The 18356-nt window shown below is 47.4% G+C and overlaps 2 protein-coding genes across 2 annotated transcripts; one reads left to right on the top strand and one right to left on the bottom strand.

Annotated features, from left to right (window-relative positions):
* Nucleotides 1-259: 259 nt before the first annotated feature.
* On the bottom strand, nucleotides 260-8725 carry LOC135575264 (cytochrome P450 2D14-like). The gene is made up of 9 exons (XM_065045707.1): nucleotides 8324-8725; nucleotides 7253-7424; nucleotides 6372-6524; nucleotides 5569-5729; nucleotides 5273-5446; nucleotides 3319-3460; nucleotides 2547-2734; nucleotides 1450-1591; nucleotides 260-1333 (listed from the first exon to the last, which is right to left on the bottom strand). Exons 1-9 carry the CDS (start codon nucleotides 8534-8536, stop codon nucleotides 1155-1157), a joined length of 1524 nt encoding a protein of 507 aa, XP_064901779.1. The 5' UTR covers nucleotides 8537-8725; the 3' UTR covers nucleotides 260-1154.
* Nucleotides 8726-15119: 6394 nt separating this feature from the next.
* LOC135577280 (alpha-N-acetylgalactosaminidase-like) lies at nucleotides 15120-15944 on the top strand. Its single transcript, XM_065045835.1, has 2 exons — nucleotides 15120-15294; nucleotides 15565-15944. Exons 1-2 carry the CDS (start codon nucleotides 15232-15234, stop codon nucleotides 15745-15747), a joined length of 246 nt encoding a protein of 81 aa, XP_064901907.1. The 5' UTR covers nucleotides 15120-15231; the 3' UTR covers nucleotides 15748-15944.
* Nucleotides 15945-18356: the final 2412 nt, after the last annotated feature.

The following is an 18356-nucleotide window of genomic DNA, read 5'->3' on the forward strand; positions in this document are numbered from 1 at the left end:
ACCCACGCCTTTTATCCAAAGACGTGATTGTTGAAATCTGTTCTGCTTAAAGTTCATTTCACCAACAGCTTCTTTTCAGAAACACCTCTCTCTGCTGGACACTATAAAGCCAAGTCTGTGCTCATCATTGAGCCAAGCACAAAAGTAACACTAAAAAGACCTTGAAAGAAGCGAATGGGGTGTTGGCTGCAGGGAGAGAATTGTGGAGTATGTGAGGCAGGTCTGAGAGAACCACAAGGAGGAGAGGGTGGCAAAGAACACTTTTCAGATCACTTTTATTCTTTTGGATTGTTTTATCGATGAAAAGCATAAATGTGCAGCTCCCACTGAAGTAAAAATCTTAACAATGGTATTAAGTATTTGCATAATTCAATAGCTTTCATAGCTTCCAAAACTGGTATTGGAAAGATAGATGTGAATGCGGATTTCTTGAGCTGTGATTATGCATAGAAGCTCCTTTATGCTGTGGTCTTTTCAGCTATGTGGTTAAATGGTAGTTACTACTAATCTAAATATCTATGTATCCTAACACCTTGCAAAACAATTTGTCAGGAATATTGAAGGAAGAAAGAGAAAGGTAGCTCCGAAATCTACAGCTGTGCTGTTTCAAACAGTGTAACTCCGTCCCTTTGTGAGCTCCAGGCCTGCCCAAGAGCTGACTTTATGTAATGCCAAAAAAGAAAAAAGCAGTTTTCGGGACCTAGTTTGGGAAGGTGGTAAACCTAAACACCAGGATTTCTTTTGGAATATGTTGTCTTCTGTATTTCACAAATGACCCCAGGGTTGTCTTTTACCCAGGATACACTTGCATTTCAGTAAAGTCATTCAGGACTAACAATTCTCTCAGTAGCTGTGAGCTCAGTGAACTGCTGCTGCCACCGATGAGAGCCCAAAGTAAAGCAGAGTTGGCCCATGAGACGTATTTGTACTGGAAAGCTGATCCTGATTTGTAACTTGCTGTGGCTATCTGATTCAAGATTCAGGACTGGAATGAAGCTAAACTATATCTGTTGGGCCAGATCCTTACTTTACAGAGCTGGGGACATCTGTGCAGACTTGAGAGATCTTGAGTGGAACCTGGGATGATCCTGCAACATTTCTGACAAGGGTTTGCTTTGGTGGGTGTCTGTAAGAGGAGGGAGAGTGATGTGCACTTATCTTGGGCTTGCTTGCACCAGGTACGGGTGCGGGGAGCTTATCAAGGCAAAGTGACCATCCTCCCGTGGCCTGGGCTGGTCCTCAGGGAGAACAAAGGTGAATTTCTGCAGGAGAGTGGTAAAGAAAATAAACAGCTCCATCCTGGCCAGCTGTTCCCCCAGGCAGACACGGCGACCTGCAAGAGAGGGAGTGAAAAAGGATGTTAAACCACACTGGAATCACTGTGGAAGGAGCAGATCACCCCTCTCGCTGTGCCCCTGACTTGTAGCTGGATCCTCCCCTCAGATTTACCTGCTGAGAAGGGCAGGAAGGCCTCTGGTTTCACAAACTTCCCATTCGTATCCAGGAAGTGTTCGGGGTAAAACTCATTTGGCTTCTCCCAGACTGTCTCATCCTTCAGCACGGAAGACAAGTTGGTGATGATCGTCGTCCCCTGCGCTCCTCCACAAGAGGAAACAACTGGTGTGAGAACAGCAGCATTATCTTGGCACAATGGACCAGTGCTGGTCCCTCTCTACTCCAGATCTCCCATCTAACAGCAACCATTGTTTGGTGCTGCAGAATAAGACACCCACCTCCTCTTGTGTGCCTTATTTAAACTAGAGGTAAAGCAGGGCACTTTTCCAATGGCAGATGGTGCCGGCCCTGTGCTCTGAGGCATCTCAACCCTTGCAATTCGTATCCTCACAAAGGACATTCCGTGCAAATGCCAGTTTCACGGCGACACAGTGGAAACAGCGTCTGCTGCTCAGATCCTCCTGGACTTGTTTTATAGCTGGAGGGAAAAAGCTGACTGACAAGGCTTCAAAACCCAGCTTTCACAGGGGGCAGGGGAGATTGCAAAGCTCTCCTGTTTCACATGTCAATGTTCTAAGCTAGAGGAGATATCACAAAGCTAAAACCAAACCAAACAAAACAGTCTTGCATTGCTACCAGTGCTGCCAGGGCAGCCGCTGTCACAGCGACAGTGGAGTGAATGCCAGTGGCATCTGAATGGCATCAGAGATTAGAGTTTTAACTAGTGGCATCTCAGGAAAGCCAGTAAGCTGGTGCTGTGTGCCTCCAGAAAGCCCTTTAGGCTCGGTGCCTTTCTCCTTCCAATACAGGCAGGGCAGTGGGTGTCACAGCCCATTGAGAGGAAAGTGAACCTTTGCACTGACCTGCCACTGCAGCTGGGTTCCCACACAACCCGTACAAACCTAGAGCACAAATGTGACCGTCTGCCTGGCCTCAGCACTTCAAAGTGTTCTGCTTCAGTGCTCGCCAGTGATTCTGACTTGGGGATGGGAGTGCAACAGAGTGCAGCAGAGTTGCCTGGGGTCACCCACACCCCAGGCCTGGATCTGCACAGGGAGAGGATGTGCAATTGTCTATCTGGCCACGGTCACCTTGGGAATGAAGAAGCCTTGCAACTCAGTGTCCCGGTATGTCCTATGTGGTACTCCAAGGGGAACGACATCTCCACAGCGTTGCACTTCATGGATCACAGCGTTGGTGTAGGGCATGCTCACTTGGTCCTCCATGGTGGGTGATCTCTCTCTGCCAATCACCTTATCAATCTCTGCTTGGACCTTACCTGAAAGCAGCACAGCGAAGGAATTAGAGCACCCTCAGATAAACAGAAGGGGCTGGTACAAGCTGTAGAAAGCTTGGCAGCATGAGATTGTAGACACTGGGTGAGAGCAGTACAAGCAATTAGAGAAAGGAAGACAAACTAGAGAGGAATGCATTTGTTTTCAGTTGCTGGGAGCCATCTGTATAACTATTCTTTATGCCTTTAATGTCACTCAACATGCTACCTTACCCATCCTCTATGCAGCTGAAAGGGTATCTGGCCATGCAGCACTGGAGAATTAAAACAGATTAGCATCTATTCCAAATGCTAGAAAGAGGGTACTCTGGCCACTGAAAGCCCCCAAGTAGCCTTCAAAATGAAATCAAGAGCAAACTTGCCCTTCCAATTCCAGTGTTTTTGCCAGGGCTTCTCCGCTGCCATCAGTCCCTGCCCTGTAAGTGTTTCTCCTGGTTTCTGCCAGACCAACAATTGCCAAAGCTGTTCCTCATTGCCACCAACCCAAACTGCAGACAGCAGATGTTCAATCTCCTCACAGAAGAATGAGGGTTGAAGGTGACACACCCCACCTCTGTCCTCTCACTTACTCTGTATTTCTGGGTGGAGAATCATGTACAGAACTGCCCAGCGGAGGGTGGTGGAGGTGGCCTCAGTCCCAGCTCCAAACAAGTCTGTGGTCACCAGACGAAGGTTGTTATAGTTGAAACCGCTCTCTTCAGCAGCCTTGCCCTGCAGAGAGCAAACAAGGAGGTGACTGGAGCTGGGGCACTTGCTGGGAAAGAAGATGATTGTGCCAGGGAAGTTCTGAGAAGCACCAGATCTGTTTTTGCTGACCAAGAAGTTCATTGGGAGAGCAGAGCAGAACACAGGTCTGCGTATGACTGATGTACCTTGGAGACTCCGTTATCTCCTGTACTTGAAGGTCATCAGTCGCCTCCTGTATCCTGAGGGATGAACGCTACACCCACCTTCAGGACAGAAGTGAACGCCTTGTGCTCTCCACTCCAGCAGACAGCAGGCCCCTGCACAAGCCGTAATGTTCTCCCCCAGAGGAGGTGGAACACAGTTATTCAAGTTTGATCGGATCATAAATCCCACACAGTAGAGAGGAGGCTGCACTGGTGTGGCAAATGCAAAATTAACAGTATTTTGAGGGGGTTATCTATAGCTATGCATTACAGATTCTCGCTGCCTCTGCCCTCCTGTTTTCTTACAGTTGGGGGAAAAAAAAAATCAGGGTATCACAGGTGCCTATTAAGTCTGCAACACCAATTTCAGCAAAACTGGTCTCTCATCCAAATGCTAATTGAGCTCAAATTTGCTAGCATATGAGCTTTGACAAGCGCTCTGCATGAGTTCATCTGCTTGTCTTTTGTAATCCTCTTTATACTTTTCTTTCCTAGGGACTAGCTTCTGTTAAGTTATTCTGTATATTTTGATGCTGTTGGAATATGGATAGCAATTAATAAGGCATTTAAGACTCAACTGGTATCCCAATAAAAGATGTCTGTCAAGGGAGCTGTGGGGCTGACCTGACCAAAGTTAACCCAGTAGAGGGATTTAGCAGGGGACTTCAGTGAACAGAAGAGAGAGGTGAGTTGGTCGGGCTCACATCCACCCCCAAATAGTGCTGCTCAGTGCAGAGCAACACAGATGACGTTGCTCTGTCCCTGTGAGCTGTGGGGCTCATGTATGGACTGGAGGTGCCTGGTGCCCGCGGCACAGCAGGGTTGGTTATGCAGCACAGCAGGGCTCGTTGTGCAGCACAGCAGCCCGGCCTGAGGACTCAGATGGCGGAAGCAATTTGCAGGCAGAATTTGCTACTATTGGACATCTGTCACTTGAAATTTAGTGAATCCATATGCAGAAACATATGGTGGATGGATGGGCTGACGCACGTGCCTTTGATTTTATACTGACTTTGTGTGTGACTGAATCAAAGATGCCTTTTAAATTCAGTGAGGTTCAGATTTAGGCCTTTGTCTGATCTATAGGGAACTAGTTGTTGGCAAGCAACTCTAAGAGACACATCCTGAAGGAGATGCCGACTTTCCAAGCCATAACTCGGTTTAAAGGCAGGCTGTGGACTGGACAACGATACCAAAAAGCCTGTCTGTTTCTGTAGTTTTGTAACTGATTTTGAATCATTTGTCACTAAGGCAGTGACATACACAGAATCTTGTGTGTTGACTTGTCCCCTGGTGCAAACTTAGAAATTAGTGAATTCTCAATTATTGCCTTTTAAATGCCTTCAAAATGACATAGGCTGGAAAGAAGCAAGTTGTTAGACTCTGAGGGGAACATGAAGATAGAAAAGGAGAACAAGGACATCAGCAGATAATATGGTCTCTTCAGACAATAAAGGAGGTTACAGCATTAAGAAGTTCACAGCCTCCTTCTCAAGATTCAATGTGGAATGAAAAAGTAGGAAAGAAGTAAGAGGTTTTATACAGCTTTATGAGGAAGTAAGCTTCTATCAACAAGCTTAATCAGGCAAAGGAATTGCTCCTGGACGCTGAGGTTCTGCTGGTGTCACCCTACCTTCTTCATTTCCTTTAAAAACTCATCGGTGAAATCTCGGGTGTAAGCAGGGTTCCAAGTCTCCATGTGCTTATGTACGAGCATGTCTGTGAAGTCCATGAACTCCTTTTGCCCTCGAAAGACTTTCTGTAGCAGTCCAGGGATGTGCAACAAAGTGGGCACCACATTAAGAAGCTGGGATGTCAGAACCAGAGAGACAGAGAAGATATTATGTGATGCAAAAAGAAAATGAAATCACAATGCTCTCAAGCAACAGAGGGCAGCTACTTACAGAACGTATTATGCTTTTGGTTTACCTGAGTCAGGAATCCAGTTTCTTCCTTCAGGAATTTTTCAAACAAATGTAACAGCTTCTTGAATGTCTCATCACCGTAGTCGAAACGCTTTCCATAGATGGTGGTGCAGATCACATTGCAGACTGCATTGTTTACAAGAAAACGTAAATCGAAAGGCCGACCTAAAAATGGAGATGGAGACCAAGCAATGGAGCAAAGCAACACTGAGCTGTTGGACCCCAGCTGTCAGCAGCGAGAACATACAGATGCCTCCTTGGTGCCTTTAAGAGAAAAAGCCCACAAACCACTCAAAGTACAAATGCATCATTCTAGAGAGTAAAGATCATCTCATCTCCTCCCGCTACTTGGTGTGTCCTTGTTTAAAGGAGAAAACTCCCAAGAAAAGCTGAGTTGCAGGGTTGTTCTGTAACTTGACAGATAACACTTTGCTTTGTGTCTAGATGACAGGCAATGTGCTGTGAAAACTCTCAGCTGCACTTTTATGGCAAGTGATAATATCAATATGTTTCCCAAGACTTCATAAAGGTGATAGTAATCCAGCTCTGGGAATAATTATATTTTACCTCCTTATTTCTATTTATTTCCTTTTTGTTTCCTGTTTCAAATGGATTAATGTTAAAGTAGCCCCACTGTGTAAAGTGGCTTCAAAGTAGAGCCAGGTCACTAATGCATATAGACTAGAAAACTGCGCTGGCTTAGGAAGAGAGCACTGCGTGCAAACGAGAGTGGCTGCAGTATTGCTTCTCTCTGCATCACTCTATTGCCTTTTCTCTGATTTTCCCTTCCCTCTGGATGTGACCAACCTTCTTCAGAACTGATTGCAGAGCACAGAAATCCCGCTTCCTCCTTCACTTGCTCCTCCAAGGATTTCTTTCCCATCCCAAAGTTCCTCAAGGTAGAGAGCGTGAATCTCCTCAGTTCCTTCCAGACGTGTCCGTATCTCGCCATAACAATTCCTGGAATTACAGATGAGCAAGAAATGTCAGGAGCTCTGACCCCGTATGTCAAGCAACTGGAGAATCACTAGAGAATATCAAATGTGAGTTTGGAGGTACAGGTCTGCTTGGGTAGATGAAGGAGTCTGATCTTGTACGGCTTGTTCATACAGCTGTTCTACAAATGGATTACTGCACCTTCTAAAGCATGTGCATGGCTGGTGAAGGTAGAGGGGGGGGTTCAGGGAGAGCAACAAGTGCTGCTAAGGATAAAGGAATCGCTCCGCCCAACCCTTCAGTGTTGTGCCCTTAGCTTGTGTGAACTGGGCAGCAGCTCGTGCCACCGCACAGGAGCTGAAGATGAGAGGTTGTGGGCTGGATTCTGTCTTGGAAAGAAGTTACCATTTTTGTCTGTGATGACAACGACATGCACATAGTGTGTGAGCATAGGCACTAATCACTGGGCGCTGGGCACTACCAGCTCCAGTGCTGGCAGGAAAGTTGTACCACTCGGTGTCCTAACGCTGGTGAAGAGCTGTGTGCTAGCACCTGGACCTCTAACAGTTTCTAACAACCACTAAAGGGAGCCCCCTTTTCATAAAATCTGACTTTGTCACCACCAAAGGGTGACAAGACATACAAGGAGGTTGACTGGAAGGCCATGAGAAGGTGGCATCACAAAATCTTCCATCTCCCCAGTGTCCCCTGTGCTAGTGTCAGCAGGGATTGTCCATTTCCAAGGGACTTGCCTTCAGATTTACTTCCGTAGCCCAGCTGTTCATACACAGGCACATACGGCCGGTCAGAAAAGTCCTCCGATCTGTGGACCAGGGCTTCCTTCACTGCTTTATACCCGTTCAGTACCACCACGTTGGTCCAGCAGTTCTGGAGATTGAAGACATTTCCAAACTTCTTTTGAAGCTGCCAAGATAAAAAAGTACATCCCTGAAAATGAGTTGAGTGTAACATGAAAAATATCACCATATCCTTCCTTAGTGCCCTTATTTTTAAATGATTTTTGAGGTGCTTTGATTAGGAGACCTTCAGGTGCTCTTTCACCTTTGCAGTGCGGCAGCTCAGAGTGGGGCTAAAAAGCAGCTGAAGCAGAGATCAGTGCTCTGTGAGTGGAAAGACTTAGAAAGCGCCTGTCCTGGCCAAACTGTGGCCATGAGCTCTGTGCAAGTATTTTGGATTTTGTCTGACAACACAAGGTCAAGGACCTGCATGCTCAACAACAAATTATTTCCTAATACTTGTATTTATTTTGATCTGAAAGACTAGTCAAGTTTTGAGTCAGTCTGCTTCTGTTAGAAGGAAGTACTGATGATAAGATGATATGTAATTTTTTTTAATACGCATTTGTCTCTAAAGATCTACCCAGAGCCCGGTTTCCAGAAACAGGTTGCAAGAGGTTTCTCCCTAAAAGGAGCGTTACACATCTAGCAAGACAGGTAACTGGCACACACCCTGCGTCTATTGTGATCTGTAAGACAAACGCTGCCAGCAGGATGGGTGCACAGGTGAGCCTGTCAGCCGAACGCTCACCCTGGGAGCCTCCCATGGAGCCTCCTCCGGGCAGACAAGACCTTGACTGAACACGGACTGCCGGGCAGGCAGGTCACAACTCCCCTGCCAGTCAGTAGCACTGAACAAAGGGCTCGGGAGCGTGTAAGCAAATCATCGAAACGCTATCTTTAGTTTCTGCATTGGGCAGATTTTGGACTGACAGCTGAACAGTGCCTTCCTATAGAAAAGGCCCTTAGAATTTGCAAACGGAAGCACAAAACCCACGTGGTTTATCTGCGGGGGCCAGCACTCACCTTGTTGAAGGAGAGGTGGGGGTTTTGGAAGTCAACAGACAGCATGGTCCCAATGAACGGCAGCGACGTTGGGCCCGGCGGGTAACGGCTCCACTTCCTCCTGCGCTTCGTGAAGTCAAGAACTAAAGTAAAGACCGTAAGAAAAACTGCCAGTATAGAGACGTTGCTCAAGTAGGATGACAGCTGGGACCCCAGCCAAAGGAGCAATGCCATTTCCTAGCCTGTCTCCTCCTTGGTCTTTCTCTTTGGACCCAAGACTGTCTCTGCCTCCTTTTGCCCTTCTCTCCTCCTCTCCCACTTCCCTCCCCAGGCAGCTGCCCTCTTCTCCTTGCTTTCTCCTCTTCCCTACGCTCTTTTTCTGTGTTCCTGCTCCTCTTCCCCTGCAATTGCTGGCCTTTGATCAAACCCAAAGCTCCTCCTCTGCTCTGCTCTGCTCTGCTCAGCCTTGGGGTGTGGTGATGGGGGTCATCCCTCCTCTTTCTCCTCCTCCTGCGAGGCCAGAGCTCAGAGGCCTCTGTGTCCCTGCTGCAGTGGCAGGTTCTGCAGTGGTGGCCTCGGTGGGACAGGGCTGGGTGAGGACCAGACCACTGGGTGCCCTCTCTCACAGCCGAGGTGGGATCGCAGTTCACAACAAGCAATTCAGACTTGCTGCATTCTTGTGGGGCGACACTGACAGAGTTGGTTTGAATCCATGTTGCCTTCTTGTTTGTACAGAGAAGTCAAGGGAGAAGCAGCTCCTAAACGCAGATCATCCAGGTTTCTGTTTGCAGGGCTGAGGATTTGTTCCATTGGCCCTTGAGAAAGCTCAGGTTAGGCCAAGCTTTCCTGTACTGAAAGCATTTGTTACAGAAATTAGCCTAAAAGGGTGACCTGAGACTTTAAAAATCATACAAAGCAACATGGGCGATGTTGTGGTAGCTACTCGCCACAGACCAGCTGATCAGTGGTTACAGGCCTTGGGACTCACTGCGCACTTCAATAGAGATGCACTACATGGCAGTGCACAATCCAGGTGGTTTCTGGAGCGTGCTGAGGACAATATTGACACAGGCGATCAATGAGACAACTAAGGAAGATGCTCTCAGAGATCTGCTTGGCAGGATCCCAAAGAGAGATGTCCCGGAGAGCTGGTTGATCTTCAAGGGCAGCCTCCTCAAAGCGTGAGGACAGTGCAAGTCATTTGTTATCTTGACTTTGGCAAAGCCTTTAACACCATCTCCCACAGTATCCTCGTAGCTAAATCAATGAGACACAGACTGGCAAGGTAGACAGTAAAGTGGGTGGACAACTGTTCAGACCGTGAGGTTTAAGGAGCTGGGATCAGTGGTAGAGTCCAACTGGTGGCTGGTCACTAGTGATGTCCCTACATATCCATATGGGGCTGATAAAGTTTAGCTTATTTATTAACAGCCTGGATGAAGAGACAGAGAGGACTCTTAGCAAGTACAGCGTGGGGGAGCCAACAAGAGCTGAAGTATGTTTGCCAAGTAGTCTGGGAGTTTGTTGGCTTCTCAGTGCCCACCACATTTCAAACAGCTCTACTGAGAGGTCTAAGGAGACAGAGCTGGATGGTCCTGTACTCCATGGACTGGCTTGAGCAGATGTCTGGATGCTTAGAGGTGATCAAGCGGTTTCTCTCACACCAATTTTCATGACCCATGCACTTAGATGACAAGTCAGTTATTTATGAATTAAAAAAAAATAGAAGAAAGATAATAATGAAAGGAAGATAATCTAGCTAGAAAGAGAATTGCATTTTTCTCCTTTGCTTATGGCACTGAGGAGCAGACAGAATAGCCTTGGGTGATGTTGTCTCATAGAAGTTGTCAGATTTCAGGTTTCAGTGATAATTTACCATTAAGGCAGCAGCAGATGACGAGCAGAGGAACTTGCAGCGATTCAATTAGGAAACTGTAAATAACTTTAACAGCAAAAATAAAGTGTGCGGTTGTCCCAGCACTTTTTACCCAAATGGTTGTTGATCCACTCAAAATGAAAATACTCAAACATACAGTTTTGATGATATAAAACCTCTGCTAATAATTTCCAATAGCGTGGTGTGCTTGTGGTTAGAGTACAGAGTTCATTATTTTGCTATTTTAATGAATAACGCAGTGTCAAGCTCTCATTGGCAATTTTTCATGGTCTTATCTGCACTTTTTCGGTCAGTATAAACTATGGCTTGAATACAAGTCAGCGTTTAGGAGTTTTTATCAGTGTGCTGGAAGCAGAAGATTGTTCTGTGTTACTCTGACAGTGAAACAGGTTGTTATGTTTGATTTCTGTGTGATGCTCCTAACGATAGTCTATACTTCACAAATCCGAATGTGCATTGGAAACCAGAATGTATATTTCTTTTTTTTTTTTTTTTATGGATAGGAAACCCACAAATAACTGTTTTGGTTTGCAACATTGGCTCAGTCATGCTCACAGTTTGATTAATAACAGTGGGAGCATATGGAGTGAAACAGAAATTAGAAATTATGAAAATGCAGGCAAGATCTGACTAGGTTTAGTGTTTAGTTAGTTGGTTACCTTTGATACTCCACCACAAATGATTTGTAGGTTTCTTTTGCCAATAGCAGTTGCTACTGTCTCATAGCAACTGTGCATAACGAGCTTATTTGTCTGTGTTCATTTTTATATTTTCTACAGCTACGTTAATTGTGGTTTTGTGTTAAGAAAAATTGCATTTAAAAAAACCACCAGCCCTCCTTTACCCAGGAGGCATTTGTAAGTAGTGATCTTTCCACAGGAGGGAGGAAGGAACCAGAAAGTATCTTGCTCTGTGTTTTATGAGATGGCCTGAAGACTGAATGGATGGTGCCCGAAAACGTGAGGGTTGTGAGTGGGAGAGAAATGACACGGGAGACGTCGGGGCCTCCAGTGGGCTGGCCCAGCTCCCTTCCTCCCGACGGCGAAGCACCGAGCTCCTCAGTGCAAGCAACCTCCCCAGGTACAGAGGAGCAGCAGTGTCCAAACTCAGCCCGTTCCCAGGTCCCACAGGGACAGCTGCGTGGCCAAACAAATGGGACACTTTACAAAATGTTGGGTTGCTTAAAAAAGTGAAAACTTGGAAATTTTGAAAGCCGCGTCACCTATGGAGATGGCAAACCTTAGTCCTCCCATGTACTGGATGCAGGCACTACGTATGTGAATTAATGCCTTTCTGAAGCTCCCATCTGACTTGTGTTACTGCAAGATAAGACACATCGGTTCATATCCAGAAAGAGGGAAAGGCCTAAGACAAACCCTCAATTGCTTTATGCTCTTTATTGCCTATTGCAAAGTCCAAAGGTTTTTTTGTCATCACTGTGTTGAACTAAGGCCTGATATCTGGGATAACCTTTGTAGTTGGAATCAAAGATTCAACAGCTATGTCTAAAGTTACCTGTTTTGCTGAGCAAGTCCTGTAAATTAGACAGCAAATGGCACCTCCTGTGATGACAGCTTCATGTAAGACAGATCCCACCACCCGAGTCTGCCTGTGGAAACAAGCGTGCCTTGCTGCCCAGAGGAACGGCAGTCGGGGAAAAAGCTGCCAGCCGTGGCCAAGCTGTCTCCTGCAGCCTGTGGCCTGAGCGTGAGCTGCTGTTGACCGCGCTGCGTCCCCTGCCCAGGTGCCCCAGGGAAGCAGCTTCAGACCCTCAGGCCAGCGGCGCCCGCTCAGACCCACGCGGTGCCGGAGCTTTCGTGTGGGAGCGCGGTGGGGACGGAAAGGCTGCAGATCACACGAGCAGTCAGTGAACAACAACATTTGCCACCAAAAAGCTTTCAGAGTGCGCACGCCATGTGCAAACTCGTTGGTGACTCTTGTTTGTGTCCCAGAGCGCCAGGCCCTGAGCTTCGGGGCTGGGGGCAGCCGAGCGGCAGCTGCCACGCGCCTCTGCACCCACCCCTGAGAAACGGGTGCTGCAAACATCTCCCCCGAGGGAGGAACTTTAATCTTCTGCCTCATCTGCCCTGCAGGTTTCAACGGGCGGCTTCTCATCAGCCTGCAACATCAAGAGGTGCGTGCCGGGTCCTTGGCTGAAAGCCCTCTGTGTTCTTCCATGAGAGGCAGTGGAGCAGCCACAGGGCCCAATGACACTTTATATCATCCTCAAACTGCTACAAACACCTTTCATGGGTCCCCAGCTCCTTACCCTCTGTCCCCAGACTCATTTGTGCGTGTGTTTTGTCGGGAGTATAAATCCAGAAAGCCTTAAATTTCAGAAAACAAAGATCCTGTTTCCATGGAGACGTCCCTGGGACTAAGTTATCTTGAGATATCAGAGGTTCTTCATAAATTTGGACAGACGGAAGCCAAACCCAGACAATGTTAACCAGTCATTTCCATTTAAAAATCACTTAAGTGGCACCACTGATCTTGATTTTTACACAAACACCAAGGAGGAGTTCAGCTCTCTTGCAGCCTGTACCGCCAAAGATTACTTCGTATGAAAGCAGATTAAAAGGAAGGCTGAATTAGGCTATATAAAAGCATCCATATGTACTAACTGGCAGCTTATGAAGCCACGTGCCTTGCGTAGCAGCCAGTTAGTAACAGCGGTGCAGGACCTGGCTCCTCCAGCACGGGCGCAGAAGCCAGAGCCCAGGTCGCACCGCAGGGCCAGCCCTCGGCGCTGCCACTGACTGAAGCTGTTCCGAGATATTTCACCCTCCAGCCTTTTACCAAAAAAATGTTCTGCCTTTCAAAGGAGGCACAGAAACTGACAGGGTGCTGACTTCCAATCCACACCAATGCAAAGGTGAAAACACGCTCACAGTGAAGCTGCCCAGGATACGAGGTACAGACATCATTCCAGCTACGGTGTGGTCGCTACAACAAGTGTTTATGACTTGACATACCCTAAAAAAAACAACACTCCAGCAAGTGTTTTCTGATTATTTTTTAAAGATACAAAACCAGCCATATGTATTCCAAAAGCCTGGGAGCCCTTGTAAATGTCAGCACAAACTTCTGAGGATTCAGAACAGATCTGTCCCAGATCCTCAGTAAAGCAAGGTGGCACCATCCTTCAAAACAGGATGGTTGACTTCAAATGAGCGACCACAGAGCTCAAGGAGCTTGAGAAATATCCACATCTGACTTGCTACAGGAAAGACAGCAGCCCTGCATAACCAATAAAAAGAGTTTATAGGCAGACAGAAGGCTGAGGAAAGAGAAAAGAATGCTGATTGCTTCTCAAGGAAGCCTGCATCTTCTGCTTGGGCATAAATGAAAAATTGAGTCCTATTCCATATAGCTTGCTTATTTCTTTTATACAGATTTATTGGAAGAGCGGCTACAGATTAAGGCAGCTTGATTACACCAACAGATAAAAGCAACTGCAAACAAGGTCTTTTACTTTCATATCATCAGGCTGAAATCTTGAATGCTGAGATTTTACTTCAAGCTGGGCTCTTCTATTTGTTTTGGTTGAAAGCTTCAGTTAGAGCAGCCCAACAATTTCCTTAAACCTCCTTCTTGGAAAAGTTATTCTGCCCATGTTAAAGATCCCAGAAAATTTTCTCTGAAAAGCTCTAACATACCCTGATTTTCAGTATGACTTGCATTTTAGCCAAGGCGTGCCCTTGCCAACTTACCGCAAAAACAGCAAATATAACTCTTTGAAAGGAGAAATGGGGATTTTAATCTGCACATGCTCAGGAGCAGCCTCTTAGATTTTACTTGCCAGTTCCTTTAAAAATTCCACCATTCCCACTAAGGACAGGAGATTGAGAGGGAAAGAAAGACCGAGAGAAGAGAGTTGGAAAAATTAAAAATGTTTTACTAATGCTACTAATAAAATAGAGAAAATAATACAAAATACAGAAAACCAATCTTGAAAGTCTCATCAACTGCTCCAGCAGATGAGGGGCTGGCACACTGAAGTCCTGGACTGGACTCTCCAGCCAACCGGAACTGGATTCAGTCTGTCACTAGGCCTCAGTTTTCAGGGACGACTAGCAAGGTCCTCTCCTAATGTCGGCCATAAGAAAAGAGACAAGATCCTCGTGATCTCCCACTTTTATATGAAGTATCACATGAATGGGATGGAATATTTAGTTGGTCAGTTTTTGGTCATCTGTTTCAGTTCACTGCTCTCGCGGGACATGCATCCATCCTTATAATGACCTTGCATTCCATTGCTATGTCTACCAAAACATGTATCTAGCTTTCAGGAAAGTGCAGTTAGTAAGATGGCTTTAGCTGACAGGGAAATTCACTAAAAGAGAAACTTGTTTTTCACAAAACCAGGACAGAGGTGAAGCAGGGAAACATGAGCAGGAGCTGTGGGAACTGGGGACCTGCTGGTGTAGCAGCCCCACAGGGCAAAGTCAGAAGCTGTTATAGATTGCATAACTAAAGTAGATTTGCTAATCAAACTAGGAATATGTTAGTAGTTGACGATTCACTGAGTTGTGTAAATGTTAAACCGCCATAGTTTGTTACATTCTGTTTTTGCAAGTTTTGGCGGGAAAGCCGTTGCACACCCTGCTTTGCAAGTTTTGGCGGGAAAGTTGTTGTGTGCTTATGGGGAGGGGGATGTGCGTCGCTGTGCGGGGAAGACTGATTGACAGCATAGCAACCCATCTAACCAATCCGAAAGAAGATTGAGGGGCATGTACTTGCAGACGGTATATAAACACTTTTTTTTCTGTAACCAATCTGTGTGCCTTTAGGTAGAGCAGTGACTCCCAGGCCGCCCAGCGCTGTTTTGTTCATTTATCTTTAAGAAAAGTTATTCTAAATTTCTTTGAGTCATATTTGACTATAACAGAAGCTATGGGCCAGCGCTGGTCCCGGCAGCTCTGCCTCACCCACCCGTTCCCACCTCTAGGAGAAATCGCACATCGAGGTGTTCCTGCGCCCGCTGTCCCAGGGCGCCAGCGCCCTCGTCTTCTTCAGCCGGAGGACGGATATGCCCTTTGTCTACAACACCAGCCTGGCCAAGCTCCACTTCCCCGAGGACACCGTGTATGAGGTGAGCCCCACTGGCACCCTGCATGGTGGGGCAGCCCTGTGGAACCTGGATGCCCCTTTTTACAGCTTCCCTTGTTGACACCTTGTTGCATTTTCTGGGGGGAAGGACTCCCACTCCCTGCCTTCAGGACAAAGGGGCAGCCACCCATTGGGTCTCCCTCCTGTTGGCCACTCCTGTGCCCTGTCCTGCCATGCCACCTCGGTGACCACGGCTGGACCTCAAGATGGAAGATCTGTGGAAATCCTGGTAGCCCCCATCTCTCTCTTCCAGGTGCAAGATGTGTACAGCGGGAAGACCATCAGCGGCTTAAAGACGGGAGACAGCTTCTCGGTCGTTATCGACCCCTCGGGGGTGGTGATGTGGTATCTGTATCCCACGGTGCTCCCAGCGCAGCCCTGTCACGTTGGCAGACGGCAAGCCCGTGGTGAGGGTTTCCAGCCATTCCTCCTGTGACAAGGCTCAGCGGACAGGGGTGTGGGTCAGTGCGGGGGGAGCCGTGAGATGCTGGGGCACGTGGCTCTTCACTGCACAAGTGCCTTTCGCTGACGTGCCCAGGTCATTCCTTGGGTACCAGCCTGATGATTACTGCTCGGTCTGCGTAAAGGCAAGAATTCTCGTTACTCGGCTCCTAAGACTGTGCAGAGCATGATTGCTTGGTGATTGCAAAGCCCTTTGAGATCCTCCTGTGGAAGTTCCATACAAGCAGAGTCCAGCTGCCATTGGAGTTTGTCAGCTCTGACACCTGAACACTTCACTGCTTTGAACTGAGTACCACCAGCTGCTGCAGGGACTGTTTGCACTATGCATGTAGAAAGGCCTTTAGTGTCTTCTACAGTGGTGACTACCCCCTGCCATGTGTGATGGCGGTAGCCTCAAGGTTCGGTGAACCTGGCCCCCTTCTTTCCTCTACTGTGATTAGCCTGGCTTAGAATTAGGTGCTGTCAGTCAGGCTGCACCCTTCCCATGTACCCTCCCCCAGGACCAGGAACTCCTGGAGGCTTGGTGGACCTGTGCAGAGAAGCTTTGCTTGCATGCCTGGTCCTGCTGCAGGATCCTGGAGGCCAGCAACATAGCATCAAAACCTGAAGAGCCATAGTGTGCTGTGCATGTGAGTGCTGTTGGGAAGATGCCGATGCTTGGGTGAGGTCTTCTGAGTTGGGAGATGGCCACAGGTGCCTCCAAGCTGAAGTCTGCATCTTGTTATTGTTCTAGCAGGAAATTCCTGCTAAAAGGAGGCTCCAGCCCTCCTCCAGCTTGCTGCACAGGGTTTCTCAGGGAAAGGCACCTCCTTCTTCTCCCAAAGGTAGCTACATTCACAGCCCCCTCCTGAGGAGGAGCTGCACTAGCAAACTGGAAGTGAGCAGTGGGACAGACTCTAGAATCCTCAACTGATTCACCTTCATACAGTGCAGAGTCTACAGAGGAGTATTAGACGAGCTGTGACCCACCCCGACTGTCCCAGAGAGGGGTGCAGCATTTGTGAAGATTGCCTGTGAAGACTGTAGCCCAGGGAGACCCGCAAGATTAAGCCTCAGACCAGAGAAATACCACATCTTCTATTAGTCCCACATTCCTTTTCTATTCAGATGACAGAGGGTTGAGCACCCACAGTGGTTCCTGCAGGATGAATTGGCTGATTCTCATTAATGTTTACAGACAACAGGATGACCATGAGCCAGCACTGTGTCCTTGTGGCCAGGAAGGCCAATGGCATCCTGGGGTGTATTAGAAGGGGGGTGGTTAGTAGATCGAGAGAGGTTCTCCTTCCCCTCTACTCCGCCCTGGTGAGACCACATCTGGAATATGGTGTCCAGTTCTGGGCCCCTCAGTTCCAGAAGGACAGGGAACTGCTGGAGAGGGTCCAGCGTAGGGCAACGAAGATGATGAAGGGAGTGGAGCATCTCCCTTATGAAGAAAGGCTGAGGGAGCTGGGTCTCTTTAGTTGGGAGGAGACTAAGGGGGGACCTCATTAATGTTTATAAATATATAAAGGGTGAGTGCCATGAGGATGGAGCCAGGCTCTTCTCGGTGGCAAACAATGATAGGACAAGGGGTAATGGGATCAAGCTGGAACACAAGAGGTTCCACCTAAATTTGAGAAAAAACTTATTCTCAGTAAGGGTGACAGACACTGGAACAGGCTGCCCAGGGAGGTTGTGGAGTCTCCTTCTCTGGAGACATTCAAAACCCACCTGGACATGTTCCTGCGAGACCTCACCTAGGCGTTCCTGCTCCAGCAGGGGGATTGGACTAAATGATCTTTTGAGGTCCCTTCCAATCCCTAACATACTGTGATACTGTGATATATAAAGGGTGAGTGTCATGAGGATGGAGCCAGGCTCCTCTCAGTGGCAACCAATGACAGGACAAGGGGTAATGGGTACAAACTGGAACACAAAGGGTTCCACTTAAATTTGAGAAGAAACTTCTTCTCAGTGAGGGTGACAGAGCACTGGAACAGGCTGCCCAAGGGGGTTGTGGAGTCGCCTACTCTGGAGACATTCAAAACCCGCCTGGACACCTTCCTGTGTAACATCATCTGGGTGTTCCTGCTCCAGCAGGGGGATTGGACTAGATGATCTTTTGAGGTCCCTTCCAATCCCTAACATTCTGTGATTCTTACCACTTGCAGAAACTTTCTCTGAGTCCTGCACCAAGATGTTGAACATGATGCTTGCAGTGCTAACAGGAAAGGAGAAATGTACTTCATATTTGTATACAGGAGCTGGCTTTGTTCTTGGGGAGTGATTGCAACTAATCAACCGAAATAAAAAGGAAGCAGGTCACAGGCTCTGTTTCATGTTTATTTGGTGTTGCTAGCTGTAGCTACTTGGTTAATGTAGGATCAGTACCTCAAAACGAAAACAACTATGTAAGAAACAGAACTGGTTCCCTGTCAGAGGCTAGACTGATGCAGAGTAAAAAACAGCTTTTCACTAACTACACCATGTTCAGCAGGGTACCAACTTTTCTTGGCACAAGGGGAAATTCAGGTTTTACAGACCCCAGTTAAGTGACATTTTCCATTACCATATATTTGTTTTTCTACCCACCAGGGAAAA

Source organism: Columba livia, chromosome 1, assembly GCF_036013475.1.
Source record: "Columba livia isolate bColLiv1 breed racing homer chromosome 1, bColLiv1.pat.W.v2, whole genome shotgun sequence".
In the NCBI taxonomy this organism is placed as follows: Eukaryota; Metazoa; Chordata; class Aves; order Columbiformes; family Columbidae; genus Columba; species Columba livia.

What these genes read in the sequence shown, in the direction of transcription:
- LOC135575264 (XM_065045707.1), bottom strand. Translation starts at nt 8,536, where the DNA reads ATGGCATTGCTCCTTTGGCTGGGGTCCCAGCTGTCATCCTACTTGAGC. An exon ending in CCCACCTCTCCTTCAACAAG is followed by an intron (nt 7,425 to 8,323) that starts GTGAGTGCTGGC and finishes TTATCTTGGCAG; the next exon opens with CTTCAAAAGAAGTTTGGAAA. An exon ending in TCTCCACCCAGAAATACAGA is followed by an intron (nt 2,735 to 3,318) that starts GTAAGTGAGAGG and finishes TGCTGCTTTCAG; the next exon opens with GTAAGGTCCAAGCAGAGATT.
- LOC135577280 (XM_065045835.1), top strand. Translation starts at nt 15,232, where the DNA reads ATGCCCTTTGTCTACAACACCAGCCTGGCCAAGCTCCACTTCCCCGAG. An exon ending in CCGAGGACACCGTGTATGAG is followed by an intron (nt 15,295 to 15,564) that starts GTGAGCCCCACT and finishes TCTCTCTTCCAG; the next exon opens with GTGCAAGATGTGTACAGCGG.